The sequence below is a fragment of the Cricetulus griseus genome, chromosome 6 (assembly GCF_003668045.3).
Source record: "Cricetulus griseus strain 17A/GY chromosome 6, alternate assembly CriGri-PICRH-1.0, whole genome shotgun sequence".
NCBI classification, from domain to species: Eukaryota; Metazoa; Chordata; class Mammalia; order Rodentia; family Cricetidae; genus Cricetulus; species Cricetulus griseus.
The window spans coordinates 152,158,467-152,173,215 of record NC_048599.1 but is presented as its reverse complement, the minus strand read 5'-3'; the positions used below and the strand labels follow the sequence as shown (position 1 = coordinate 152,173,215).

At 46.2% G+C, this 14,749-nt stretch overlaps 1 protein-coding gene across 1 annotated transcript in view; it reads right to left on the bottom strand.

Moving 5' to 3' along the window:
- Positions 1-9,435: 9,435 nt before the first annotated feature.
- Pop4 (POP4 homolog, ribonuclease P/MRP subunit) overlaps positions 9,436-14,749 on the bottom strand; it is an 8,885-nt gene continuing 3,571 nt past the window's right edge. The window contains exons 3-7 of the mRNA XM_027423622.2: positions 14,072-14,292; positions 12,817-12,894; positions 12,605-12,666; positions 11,030-11,131; positions 9,436-9,907 (exon numbers count right to left, since the gene is read on the bottom strand). Coding sequence (XP_027279423.1) covers positions 9,771-9,907; positions 11,030-11,131; positions 12,605-12,666; positions 12,817-12,894; positions 14,072-14,292 — 600 coding nt within the window. The 3' untranslated portion in view covers positions 9,436-9,770. The remainder of the gene's footprint in view (positions 9,908-11,029; positions 11,132-12,604; positions 12,667-12,816; positions 12,895-14,071; positions 14,293-14,749) is intronic.

The window sequence follows — 14,749 nt, the reverse complement described above, 5'->3', positions numbered from 1 at the left end:
AGTGAGTACATAAGCATGGGTGAGAGGAGGGGAGATGCGTGTAAGAGAGGGGGAGAAGAGGAGGGGAGAGGAGGACATGTGGGAGCAGGAAGGATGAGGCAGAGGAGGATAGAGGAGAGCAAGATAAGAGATATCATAATAGTGGGAGCCATTAAAGATTTAAAGAGAAATCTGGCACTAGTGAGATTTCCAAAGATCTACAAGGATGACATCAACTGGCAATCTAAGCAATAGTGGAGAGGCTACCTTAAATACCCTTCCTCAATAATGAGATGATGACTACCTTACATGACATCCTAGAGACTTCATCCAATGTTTGCTGGAAGCAGATGCAGACACCCACAGCTAAACACTGAAATGAGCTCCTGGAAGCCAGTTGCAGAGAGGGAGGAATGATGAGCAATGGGGTCAGGACCAGTCTGGTGAAATCCACAGAAACAGCTGACCTGAACAAGAGTGAACTCAGGGACCCCAGACTGATGGCTGAGAGGCCAGCAAGGGACTGATCCAGACCCCTTGAACGTGGGTGTCAGTGAGGAGTCTTCAACAATCTATGGGGCTTTGGGTAGTAGATCAGTATATATCCCTGGCACACAAATGGATTTTGGGAGCCATTCCAGATGGAGGGATGCTCTCAAGTCTGGACACATGGAGGAGGGCCTAGGTCCTGCCTGGGATGATAGGACAGACTTGGAAGATCCCCAATGGAGGGCCTCACCTACTCTGTGGAGCAGAGGGCAGATGGGGTGTGGGTTTTGGGGAGTCAGTTGAGCAGGGGAGAAGGGGAAGGAGAGGGAAATGGAATTTATGTGAGAAGCAAGCTTGTTAATATTTTTTTAAATGAATAAATAATATATTAAAGAAAAAAAGAAAAATACAGTTATTTTATTCAACAGGAGCTGAAAGAGAGCAGTCAACATAAACAGAAGCCTGAACAAAATACCAATGCAACAATAACAAAAGAAAAAAACAAATAAAAAACAAAATTCAAAACATAACAAATAAAAAATAAACAAACAATACCATCCAAAGCACAACCAAAAAAAAAAAAAAAAAAAAAGCTAAGTCACATTCACATTCTCTTGCTTCAGATTTAGCAGCACAGACTACAGCCTGTGGATGGTCTTGGAAAAATGGTAGAAAGGCAGTCACCAGACATAAGAAACTTTTGAAAGCAAGTATAGATATGCCTCCTTCAGTTTTGTAGGTCAAGCCCTCATGAAGTCTAAGTGTGAGACAAGTTCCAGGAAAAGTCTTTGTGGCCCTATGGGACTATTTGATAATATATCACACAATGCCAATCCTGTAATATCTTGGCCACTATTTTACTCTGTGCTTTCTAGAAACCCAAGAAATCTGGGGGCAGCATCTGGATCCTCAAGAACATGAAAATGACACAGAAATCTTCTATAAATCCTTTCACTGGACGAGTCACTTCAGTCCTATTGAGAAACTGTGGAATTCCTATTCATTTTGCATATGGAGCATCACATGACTAACAGGAGTTGTGGGGGAATGCCACCATCTCTGGAGTGCATTTACTGCAGCAACACTTGTGCATGACATGGAGTCAGCTTCAACACTGGACTGGAGAATGAAACATGACCATTTTGGATGTGGTCTTTCTGTAACTGGTTGGCATCAACACAGTCCTCCATGACAGATTTCCTGCCACACAGAGAGGACTGAGAAGGCAGTCAGCAGTCAAAGCCATCATCATTGAACTGACAGAAAAACTTGCTCATCAACATCTGTACCCTCCATGTTGTTGTTCCACTCACAGGGCCACTTTCTGTTGAAATTCAGGATTGTCAGTAATTCTTGTCTCAGGATTTGGGTATCTCAAAACCAACCAACAACTTACTTGTCAAAATTTGTGATGTTTTCTTTTTTTCAGGAAGACCTATATCTGATTGTGGCTGGATCACGGGGAAGTCAGCTGGTATTTGCCTTAATAGATATTTCACAGCTATAAAAAGTGTCTCATTCTGATGAAGCATTGATCCAAGGCTGGAGAACTTCATGGACCCAAGTGTCTGTGGCTTTTTTGGCCTCCTCAGTTCTCTCAAGTGCTGCTGTATGACAAGGAAAGGCAATCAGACCCACAAGTAGCCTTTCTGGAACACAAGCAGATGAACAAAATAGTCTATTCACTGAGAAGAGGGCAAAGTCAAGAGCCCCACCACCAGATGCCTTGGTTGGATGGAGGTTTTATCATGAAATGGTTTACTTTCCTGTGAGACCAGTGTTCCTGCTGCAGCAGCTCTGTTTTCAGGAGACTCTCATCCTTGGCTCTGACCTGTTCCATCTCAGATTGGATATTGTCCGACCTAGCGGAGGAAGGAAGTTAGGTGGGAACCTGATATGTCAGCTATTGAGCCTGAACCAGCTCTATTCAGCTGAAAATCCAGTATGACATTTCAGCTGAGTTCATTCCCTGCATCCCTCAAGGGAGAAAGGTCAGAGTTCTCCTGGGCCTGGATTTTCCTCTCATTTAAAAAAAAAATTGCAACAAGATGAATGAGAACTACACTTACTTGTCAAGAAAATATATTGTATTTCCAAAGTTGTGTAGATCCACTAATTGGGGAAAATTACAGTTTATCAATGTCTGAGTAACAGTTAAGGAGAGATACACATGACCTTGATTAGATATCAGGTGAATGTGAGCAACATGGGAATCTGCAATGTTGACCTTCTGGGGAAACCTACAAAATAAAAGCAGTGACATTTCTACTTATTCCTACAATACAGAAAACTGTCTTGATTCAACTCCTCAACATCCAAATCTTCTTATAACAAGATAAATCTTTCCAGAGGAAATAGATGCCCATTGCAGAGAGCCTGTAGTAAGCAGGAGTGGTCTGCATGCAGATTTGCCCAAAGGTAGGAACTCCTCTCTAAAGGTGGTGTTGTGGGAGTAAGATAAAGTGGCTGGAGAACACACCGTGCTCCACAGTTGACCCTTTATCTGATAGATTTACTGCTACAAGGAGAGATTTACACAGGGCACAAGGTACTGAGAAGACACCAGAGAGCTCAGAAGGCAATAATCAGTAAACAATCCACAGAAACACTAAGGATCAAACAGTGTTTCCTTAAAAATCCCTGTTGACTGGGCCACCACAATACACTGTGTTGTTCTTATCTGGCTCTAGGTAAGAGCCACCCAGATGGCAAGAATCCCAAAAGGAAGAGATCCACTACTGGTGACTTTCATGGTTCTAACCTCTCCTTGCAACCTGGGATCCTACCTCATGTCAGAGACACTGAAGGGAGGCTGTACATTTATTGCCAGGTCACATTGCTGTGTGACCAGCTCTTTCTTCTTCAGCAGGTTCAGCAGCCTCTCATCCAGACTTTCGGGCTCCTTTCATTAAAGATCATGTTCTCAGTGGAGGGGTGCTCACTCAGATGCATATGCACGAATTCCTGAACGCACCAGTACACATATGCACACATGCAAGCACACTGTAATTCAGTAACATTTTAGATTCCCTTTTAATTGCTAATATAAGTAGCAATCACCAGGGATACTATTGAGAAGAAGGTTAACTTTAGTTGGATTAGAGAAGGACAGAATGGGCATGAGTCTTTGGCACCTCAGCCATTGAAGGCCTATTGTGTTAATCTAATGCAGACACTGGAGGACCTCTGTGATCCTGGGACATTAGCCACTCCTGGGGAAGAAGCCTATTTGATCATGGTGGATGATTTTTCTAACACAACAGTGTTGGTCTGTCTTCCAGGCTGGCTTTGAGCTCTCATGGTACCATAGGACTGGCCTTTCACTTGTAATCTTCCTGCCTAAGCCTCCTCCAGTCATGAACTACCTGGGCTAGTTAACATTTTTCATTCAAGTATATGCATTTTCCTTGTGGTTACAAAATATTTGACAGAAGCAACTTAAGCTGGAAAGGTTTTGTTTTGTCTCTCAGTTTTGGGGGGCTCTGTCTATCATGGAAGGGAATGCTTGCTGTTTGTTCCAATGGAGACAGGCAAGAGGCAAAGAAAGCAGGTTGGAACTAGTTATAATCTTCAGAAATCATCCTTAGTGAGCCACCTCTAACAGCCAGAGCCCAACAGCCAGACCCCCCACATCCTCAAGGATCCACAGCCTTTAAACTAATGAGAGACAAGGGCTCAAACACTGGCTGGAAAACAGTTCATACACACAAGAAAGAAAGAAAGAAAGAAAGAAAGAAAGAAAGAAAGAAAGAAAGAAAGAAAGAAAGAAAGAAAGAAAGAAAGAAAGATAAAGAAAGGAAGGAAGGAAGCAAGCAAGCAAGCAAGCACAAACTTTGTTTACAAATCTCTCATTTTATAGGCTGCATGTATACTGGCTGTTTCCAGCACCTGGACTTTGGCCTTTTGTCCTCCTTGGGGCTAGGTCTGAAGGCAACCTTTCAGGCTCCATGCAGGAAGGGCATGGCAGAGGCTGACCCTGTGTCTTCAGGGCTCCTGCACTTTGAGTGCCTTTGTCACCACCTCTGCCGAGTGCAGGGATGCTCCCCTATTTTCAGGCAATGGCATCTTGGATGAGCCTTATTTGTTCTTTGTGAAATACAATGTTGAAAGTCCTGCCATGTCAATTTCATGCTGCCACTGAAACATGGTGTCAATAAGAGATACATGCACCTCTAGAATGAGTTTGTGTGGCCTGTGGTGTTATGGAAAACAGTATAATCCTACACTGGTGAAAGAGACTGAGGCAGCCAAGGGATCTCCACCTCATGATCCCTGCAAACAAGCTTTCTGTGGACAGAGGGAACTGGAAGCATTCTATGTGACATTTCTCTCTCCCTCACTTTTCGCTGAAGGTACTGTTTAATGTATGTGAATTAAATGCTTCAATAGTAGACACCGCTCCCTAGTCCTCATCTTCTGTTGTTCAAACTGAGGGTTGAGAGTGAGTTGGGCCTTGACCTCTGATTTCCTGACTCTCAAAGGTGACGGCACAGAGGCTCACACTGTATGTTTCAATGGGTAGATCTAAAAAGGCATAGTAATGCTGGGCTGGCTACAAGTTCTGGCTGTTTGTGGAGTGCAGACTTATGGCTCACTCTCTCTCTCTCTCTCTCTCTCTCTCTCTCTCTCTCTCTCTCTCTGTGTGTGTGTGTGTGTGTGTTGTGTGTGTGTGTGTGTGTGTCTGTGTGTCTGTGTGTCTGTGTGTCTGTGTTGGGGGAAGGTTCTGATGACACAGGGCAGTTCCAGCACCTGAGGACTCTTGCTGGATGCAGTGCCTTCTTGTGTGGGAGGGTGGATGGCATATAGATCTGCTGTGGACAAGTCACAAGGGGACTGCTGGGAGTCACTACTATGTGAACTAACACCCACTCATCATAGTTACACCCTTGGCTCTTTGGAATGGGCTCTGTGTGTCTGTCTGTCTGTCTCTAAACCAGACAACAACACACATTGTCTACATCTCTCTTTTTTTGTATGTTTGTTACAGACAGGGTCTCATATTATGTATCCCAGGCTGGCCCGGAACTCACTATTGACTTTGAACTCATGGCATCCTTCTGCCTCATTGTCCCAACTGATTAGGGTCCTGGTATGAGCCATTATGACTGAATAAGCAACAAATACTTATAAATAGTTTTCCTGTGCCGAGGATGGGTCCTAGAGCTTTGAGCATGTTAGGAAAGGTTCTCTACCCCTGGACTACACTTTGTGGTCTTCCTTTCGTTTTTTGAAAGGGGTTTTTTCTCTGTAGCACAGGCTTGCCTAGAACTTATCATCCTTCTGCCTCGGAGGCTCCCTGAGTGCTGAGATTACAGGTGTGTGCTCCCATGCCCAGTGACTGCTAAACACATTCTATAAAAACACATTCTGTACAATATGGGACTGTTTGATGGTTCTAATGGCAAATAGGTAGGCAATGTCCCAGCTGAGAAGGGCTGTAGAAGACATAAGAAATGATAGAGGCTAATGGAGGAGCGGCTACTGAGCTAGGGAGGTAGAGATGAGCTAGGAAGGCCATGAGGAAACCTTCCAGTAGAACAGAGACAAATGCAGAAGGTGAAACTGACATGGGGTTGAGGACAGAAGAAAAGAATGTCCCACAAAGAACTAACTCAAGGGCAAACACAGAGCAGAGCAGAGACACATTTGAGGAGTCTAGAATAGACCTGACAGGCACTATGGAGGAGGAGCCTGAGCCATCAGGGAGGGACTTAGGAATTCTGCTCAGGAGCATGACTTAACATCATGTTAGGGGGAGGTTACTTGTGGGTTTTAAGTGGAAGGACAGCACAGTCTGAATCATGTTCCAATGGTCATCTTGTCTGTATGGAGTCAGGAATGGAGTCAGGGAAGCCATCAGGTAGCTGGACAATTGGTGTGTGTGGGCTAGAGTTAGGACTGAGGAGAAGAGTTGGAAGGAGTGGAGACTTCAGTTCCTCCATAGGTTGACACTCAGTAGGACTTCAAGGAAGGATGGATGGAGGTGTGGACAAGAGAAAAGCAAGGCATAGGTGGGCCTTGTACCTAAGTAACAGAGACAGTGAGATTGTTTTCACACCAGCATTCAATGAGCCTCTCCCATAGGTCAGGTTTGCTCCACATAATGGGGGATCCAGAATGATCAAACAACAGCCTTTGTTCTTACCGAACTTTTAATCTTATTCGGGGGAGGAAGACAATGAAATCATACCTGCTTTCTTGTTGACAATATGATTTTGAAAGCTTTAGGTGTCCCTGGGGTTGTGGCCACATGACCACACACAGAAAGAAGTTGGAGAGCAGTCCAAAGATGGGGCTGAGAGCAACCCAGCATTTATATGTCTGGGCCATAAAGATCCACTGAAGGACTCTAAGGAGAGGCTAGGAAGGCTGTGAAGGTTAGAAGGGTGGGGATAGAGGAGTTCCTGGGTTATCCCTGTTAAATGCTGATTGGAGGGAAGTCAAATGAGATAAATATGCAGACAGCCTGTGTATAGGGTGGGTCTTATACCTCAGTGAATCTTCTCTGCAAAGCCCTCAGAATCACACCAAGAAGTGCAGATTTTAAAACATTTCTCAATCCAGTCATACTAACATTAACCATCCCAGCACTCTACACATCTACAACCTGACTGTGCTGGCCCTAGTGGAACAAAGAGGGAGGAGTTTGGCTCCTGACAACTCCAGGAATATGGATACTGTGCATGCTGCCTTAAGTCAAAACCCATGAAATTCAGGAAAACAGGAGCTTGGGGCCTATCAGTTAGGTTGAGCTGGCTGGTGAACCAAACATACCCATACACCAAAGAAACAACCAGAGATATGCAGGCCATTGTCTGTGGATGGGATTCAGGATGGATGTAACTAGCTTTCTGGGAGGTATAGCCAACTGTTTCTAATCAGGAACATTGAAACACACCCAGTTGTTACTGGGGTGTTCACTAACCCCCCTTAAATTCCTATGTTCAAGCTCTAACCTCCAATATGTCTATGTTTGAAGATAGGATATTTAAGGTGGTAACTAAGGATAAATGTGTCATAGGATGAAATGTTAAAGTCAATGGACCAGTAGCATTACAAGATGCACTAGAGCTCCCTCTCCTAAGGACAGACCATGTGAACAATGAGAGGTGGCTGTTGAACAGTCAGGAGGAGATCTTAGCAGAAACGAATCTCGGCAGTAGTCTGCACTCTTTCTCGAGGTGCCAACTGCTCTTCCCATTGGCTTCTATGGCACCCTTCCTGGGGCTGAAGTTTCTGTAGTGCATGATTTACACTCAACAGAGCTCTCTATACCCCTAATCTCCCTCATGGTGACAGAGCCACCATGGCAAGTACCATACCACTCTCCATGGAGCTGTGGGGACCGGGCTATCCATGCTCCATGAGTACCAAGTACAGTTTCCCAAGGACCAGTGCCTGGGAGGATGCTATGGACCTTGGTCCCCTTGGTAAGTTAGGGAGACAATAGCAGCATATCACAGACATGGCTAAGAGCAGAGACTCTGTGGCAGGTGAGCATCACATGGTCTCCCTTGAGAGAAAATATCCCTAGCTAGTCAATGGAAAGTCAAGTTGGGGCCAGCAGAAGTGTTGCACGCAGCAAGTGGCTCCAGTAGCTTTTCTGGAAAGCAACTGTGTTTCTGCAACATAGTGTGCTCTTTACATCACAAAGGGGTGGGGATGAAAATGTCTGCCCCCAAGTACACCCATGCACTTTGAGAACAGCAGCTAAAATAAGGAACATTTAAATAATGAACATAGATATACTTTTAGCAGTCTCTTTGACCATGCTCTGGCTGTCCTGCTGGGAAGAACATGATCTGGAGCCAGGTCTTTTGGTTCAAATCTAGCCTTTCTTTCCCAGCCCATGAGACCTTGGGCAATGATCACTTTCGGGCTGAGGGCTCATGTGTACTGTGAACTTAGGTGGCAAGGACTGTGTGGTAACATGGGGGACAGGTAAGCTGGGGCAGTGACATGAAGACTGTCTATATGATGTAGATAGAACCAGGGCCTGGATAGTCTCTAGGATTTGGGATTGTACTTTGATTTCTGCGAGGGAGTAGACTGTTTCTCTGTTATAAAGAACACCAGGCTCACTCATCCCTCTTCCATCCAGTGTAGTCTGAGTGGGAGGCACCAAGGAATTGAGCACCAGCACAATTGCTTACCTGAGGCGAGTGGCTGCAGTCACTTATTATTGCCAGGGGGAGCTTTTTAGCTGTCGGCAGATACTTTCTTGTTTTGGTTCTTTTGAGACAGAGTTTCTCTGGGTAGCTCTGGAGCCTGTCCTGGAACTTGCTCTGTAGACCAGGCTGGCCAAAACTCGCAGAGATCCGCCTGCCTCTGCCTCCCGGGTGCTGGGATTTAGGTGTGTGTCACCACCATCAGGCAACACTCACTCCTTACATGCAAGGGCAACTGGTCTCCCTTCCACAACAAGGCCTCCTGAATCCTGGCACAGAGTGGCTAGACCCATCCATTTCTCATGCTGGTCCTGACCTGAAGTTCCAACGGCCTTGTGCAGAAAGACCTCATCTGACCTTACATAGCTGAAAAGTTAACAATTTCAGCAGCAAAAATGGAACTAAGATGTCCAAAGGTATCACTGCTGGAGACATGACCTTTTCAACCAGAGACATGCTATTGGGCTACCTCTGGAGCCACAGGAATACAGCAAGAAGCTCGCTGGTAGGTTTGCCTACCTGTATCCAAACAGTAGCCCACAGGTACTGAGAGACCTGGCCCTCTGCTCCATTCTCACTGCTGTCTGAAGCCCTGAGCCATCTAGAAGCTCACTATGCCTCTGCCTCCGTGTGTGACAGCAGCAAAGCAAATTGTAGGCAATCAGATTTTGGAGCAGGGATTACTTCCAGTCAGATCCATGAAGCTCCACACTGTGAAAGCAACAGGAGGTGGTAGGTGGCCATGGGATGAGGGCACCCCAATACCCCCTTCCCTTTCAACCCAGGAGTTCAAGATTGATTCTTTCATTTGACCCCATTTATGCCTGTAGTATGTTTTGTTATTAATTGAGTAACAGATTCCACACAAAATGTTTAGGAAACACAGAGAAGGATGAAAGACACAATCTAACGGCCCCCCTTCTTCAGATCAGCCAAGGTTAGTCCCGGTGTATTTTCTCCTACTCTTTCCTCCCTAGAGAGGCAAATCTCAACCTCTGACTTCCTCCTGTGTTACTCAAAGTTCTTCTGCCGCTCTGCTTTCTGTGGACTAGAGGCAGGCCACTGCCAGAAAGCTCTCCATGGATAAGTGGGCATTTAAGGTGTTTCCAGTTCTCAGCTGCCGGGGACATAAGTTCACAGGTCAATTGTTCCCTTTACTTTGAACTTCTTGGCAGACCTCTCACTTGCCCGAAGCTGGAATTTGCTTCCATAAATGTAGGAAATGAAGTCATCAATTTCGATGGTGAACACGCAATTTAGCTTGGGGATAACTGAAAAGAAAAGAAAGGAAAAAGGATGAGGGACAGCCTGGACAGTGCATTCAGATTACATGGAGCGTTATTCATACATGCTTGTGTTACAGTGAGACAGGTGTGGTGGCACACACCTTTACTGCCAGCACCTGGGAGACAAAGGCAGGCAGCAGGCAGAACTCTTGAGTTCATACCAACCCGGTCTATATAGCAAGTTACAAGCTAGCCAGAACTACATACTGAGACTGTCTTAAAATAAAAAACAGTGTATAGGAACAGGGAAGCCAAGCAAGAAGTACCCAAGGAAGACCTGGGCTATTTGATTCATGGTCTAAATAAAACTCAATGCCTAATTTCCAGGTTCTGAGGTCATTAACTCAAATCCCAGAACTGAGGCTCCCAAACCATCAAAGTTGGTTTATCCCAAAGTTTTGCACTGGTTCTTAGATTTGTGCTCAGTGGGGAAACTTCTGCACTCCCACCTTAGACTTATAATGTGAGCAAAAGGACATACACGGAAACAGACAATGAAGCAGGGCTGTGGGGTAGCTCAGGTGCAGGGCACAGGATTATCAGACAGAGGTTCTGCCTGGGCTTCATCTCCAGCATCATCAGATGAATGAGTACAAACCCTCCAACTGTTTGTTTGAATCTTGGATCTGTGGGCAAGGTTAGGTAACAGGGATATTGGAAGATTCTAAAGTACCCACTGGAGTAGCACTAACCATGCTAAAACTCAGTGTCTCCAGCAAGGGTGCAGTTCTCAGAACTCCAGGGGCAGACTGTTTTGGTTCCTCTTGCCTGTTCCTTAGTTACTCATTTGAAAGGTGGTGACCTTGGCAGGTAGAGACCTCAAAAAGACCTGGGCCCAAGACTCAGTCAAGCAGTTCTGTCCTGTTTATGGGCAGGCTGCTGACTGTGTTCACAGATGTCTCCTGGGAGTCACAGCGCAGGGGCCTCTCTCTAGAGTTCATCACAAAACAAGCACATTCAGCCTGTGTGACTCCATGCCAAATGGAACCTGGGGGCCACAAGGAAGGAATATACATACATACATACATACATACATACATACACACACACACACATATATATATATATATATTTATATATGCAGCACCCTAGGAACACAACCCACACCTTTCAGATGGTCTTCTTTGGTGATGATCTTGAAGACATGCTTGGTCTCCTGCAGAAGGATTCCTGTAACCCCCACATAGGAGGGGCACTTGGACTTCGTGACTGCAAAAGAGAAAAACACTTGAGGATAAGGCCTGGCTAGTGTTGGCATTCACTGCCTGGTCTCGGGAACTGGGGACCTGGCCCTTCTAAGCTGAGGAAGAGAGTGCCCAGAGGATAATGGCTCTGTAGCTGGGCAATGACCAAGCCAGCAAGAGCCCAGGCTTCCCAACTCCTTGTCCTGGGTGTTGCAATCTCTGGGCTGTTCTTAGGCATCCTTTGGGTTTTCGGCAGGGTTCTAGATCCAAGAGGTCATATGCAAAAACAACAAAGCCCAGTCTTGCTCCTTTGATGAAGCAAGTGCCATGGGCAGAACATCCATCATTCCCTTTTGGGCCTCCTGAACTTTTCCTGGAATGCAGTCCTTCTATAGAGCTGACTGCAATGAGTACTGAGCAACTTCCTGCCTGCCTCCATGTAGTCAGCATCAGGAGCAATCTATGTGCCAAGGTTGGTGCTGGAGCAGGACACTGAATGAGATAGCGTGTATCCTGCTCCTGTGAGCTACAGCTCTCATGGAAAAGAGTGTATAGCAAGACATGAGTGATTCTACTTCTTGATACTGATAATGGCTATGAGGAAAAGAACAGAATAATGAGAGTGGAGGGAAACTTTAATGGTGGTAGACTCTCAGAAAGTGACATCAAGAAAGGGGCCTGAGTTACAGCAGGAGTCAATACAAGAACCTACAGAGTTCCCTCATTAAAAGAAGGACCCAAGCAAAGGCACTTGGTGTCCAAGTCACACAGAGGTCAACCCAAGACCACTGAAGACTTTTACTCTGAGTAGATGGGGAGCTGGCAGAGGCTTAGAACAGGCAAATAGCAGTCGGCAGTCTGATGTCTGATGACAGACTTCATTCTGTGCATTTAATCTGGTGTTTATGTGGGAATAAAACAGTATGTGAGCTGGGGAGGTGGGGGGTGAGAGGAAGCTTCCACAGCAACAGAAGGGGCTGGAGGTTAGATTCAGGAAGTAGGTGTGTTAGTCAACATGAGATGTAGGGTCAGAAAAGAGATAATGTGTGTGTACTTCCTAGGTTTCTAGCCTGAACAAACTGGATGGAACCCAGGTCAGAGAGAGCTGACCTCAGGGGAGACCAAGTGCTCTGTGTTGGACAGGTATTTTGAGGTACATCTTGGATGTCCAAGTTGCTGTTGGGTGCCATGGGGTGAATGAGTCGTAATCACAGGAAAGGTCTGTGCTGGTGATGGCACCCTGAAAACCAGGATGAGAGGGAATCTGTCCTGAAAGACGCTCAGCTAGAGGCTAGATGCCAACAGTGTGAGCCAAGGGAATGCAGAGACCAATTAGTGTGTGCTTAACGAGGGTGCAGGGTGGGTCAGGTCACAAGCATTTTAGAGCCTCACTGCTTGTAACTTAGAGATACTTCAGGGATACCCAGTGACAGATTACAGGGTGAATCCAGTCACTGAATAACAGTTTCCAGATGACCATATGCTCCATAGAATTTACCTGAAATAATAGCACCATGAAGATCTGCCTTTAGGAGCTTAGCCTGAATCATTTGTGGCTGCCTAGGAGGTGAAGAGAGCCACAAAAAAAGAGTTAGTAACAAAGCAAACAGATCACAAACACCCACAGCCAGGTGGTTTCTCAGGCTGCATCTCTAGTGCTCTCAAGACATGGGATCTACTCCCTTGGCAGGCTTCAGAAATAGAACTCACGTGTCTGGTTTAAGACCGTGGCACAGGTCTCGGATATACTGCTTCCAGAGTTCATGCAGAGGAAGGAAGAGGTTGTATCTGTCATAAAGTCAGAAAGATGTAGAAAGTCAGAACCTTGAGCTTGGGATTTCCAGTGTTCAGCAAAACAGAGCCAGGCTCGAGGTTGAGAAGGAGCATGAGGGAGCACTTGAGGCTGCGTGGAAGTCCTAGGTCCCCTGAAGACCCTGTGACCAAGGCCAAGTGCACTCCCCTCCTTCAATTTCTTCCCCGGAAGAACCTGTTCAAGGCTAAATTTCTGCTCTGGAGAAGGGAAAAGGTGGTCCTCTGCCTCGATGCCCTTCCTGCTGGCCAGTTGTAGGTGGGAGGGTGGACCCCCTGGATCAGAGGAGGAAGAGCATCTGAAGGTGGCGATGTAGCATCAGCCATAACAACCCTATCTCCTTTTCCCAAAAGCAATGAACAAATGAACATCAGTCATTGTTAACTCCCATTACAGCAGGTGAAGGTTCTCAGACAGGTCCTTGTGTAAGGTAGCAGGACTGTCTGGAAGTTGAAAGTAAAGGAGTTTTCTCTGGGGTTGTTATCATTTGTCTTGGTGCCCGTTCATGCAAAGCCAGGGTTACAGAATCAAGAACAACAGGCTCAAATCTGAAACAAGCACTTCCTGCAAGGACCCCAGGGAGGCAGCCCCAGGACACAGTGGCACTCTCATCCCTTCTGGGACATGGGAGACTATGGTGCTATAGAGTGTTATAGAAAGCCTATAAATTGTGGCTGCCAACACAAACTCAGAACTATCTGGAAGGAGACATCCTCCCACAAGACAGTGATGCATTCCCTTCAGAAACTTCTGAAATGCATATGCAGGACCTCTCCTTTGCATGGGTGACTCTGTCTCGTGATATTAAAAGCTATAGGAAAGTACATTAAGGAATATCATGATGTTCCTCTTTCCTAGAAAAACCAAAAGATAAACAGCCTGTTGCCCTGGGCAACAGACTTACTTATTAGTGGGGAGGCTAGGAGAGAAGTCAGAAGTCCTCAGTCTCATCAATGCCTGCCTTTTAGAGGCCAAGCCAAGACACAAGAAAACTGGTAGGGTGAGGCTGCCCCCTTGTGGCAGAAGGCGGAGAAGCCCCTGAGACTAAAGGGGCAGGGCTGCCCAGTAAGCCCCTGGATTCTTGAGGAGTTTACACCCTGACCTGGAATACTAGGCAATGGTGAGTGGCAAGGCCTTTAGAAAAGATGGGTGTACCTCTGTTGCTCTGGGTTAATGTCAAAGAGCCTCATGTCTCTCCTCTGTTTGGCAGAGAGGCCTTTGGATTTCTTCTGCTGCTTTGGCTTCTGGCGAGTGAAGTATTCCAAGACCACAGCCTTGCGCTGTAGATGGCTCTCGCAATCCTGCTGGCTCAAGTGCGGTATGCTCCTCTTCAGGAAGGCCCTCACAAAGGCCTCAGCCCGCTGGGTTCCCAGCTCCTGCTCAGAGACATGGTGGTGTGGTTCACTGTTTTGCTCTTGGACACTAAGACCCTCATACCCTGTTTCTGAGAGGCACCATCTTTGCTAACCTCTCTGTCTATCCGAGTGTTTGCTCCACACAACTACCAAGATGTAACAGTAACACTCATATGTTAACTGTGACACTGTCCCACATTGCAGCCAGGTCAAACACTGACTTCCTGTTCTGCTTCTTTGAGGTTACTCTATGGAGCATTCAAAATCCTATGTAAGGCAAGACTTCTCTAATCCTTGTGGGGAAATAAGCTGGAGAAATAGATGAGTCAGGTCATTTAATAAGTCATAACCACAAGGCTAGACTGAGGTGGAAGGGAGCTGGGCTTGTTAGGGAAATGAGCCATTCCAGCACCAGGGGAAACAGCCTGGGCTTCCAGGGAGGTAAAGGAGGAGGAATTCCGACTCTGAGCACCACAGT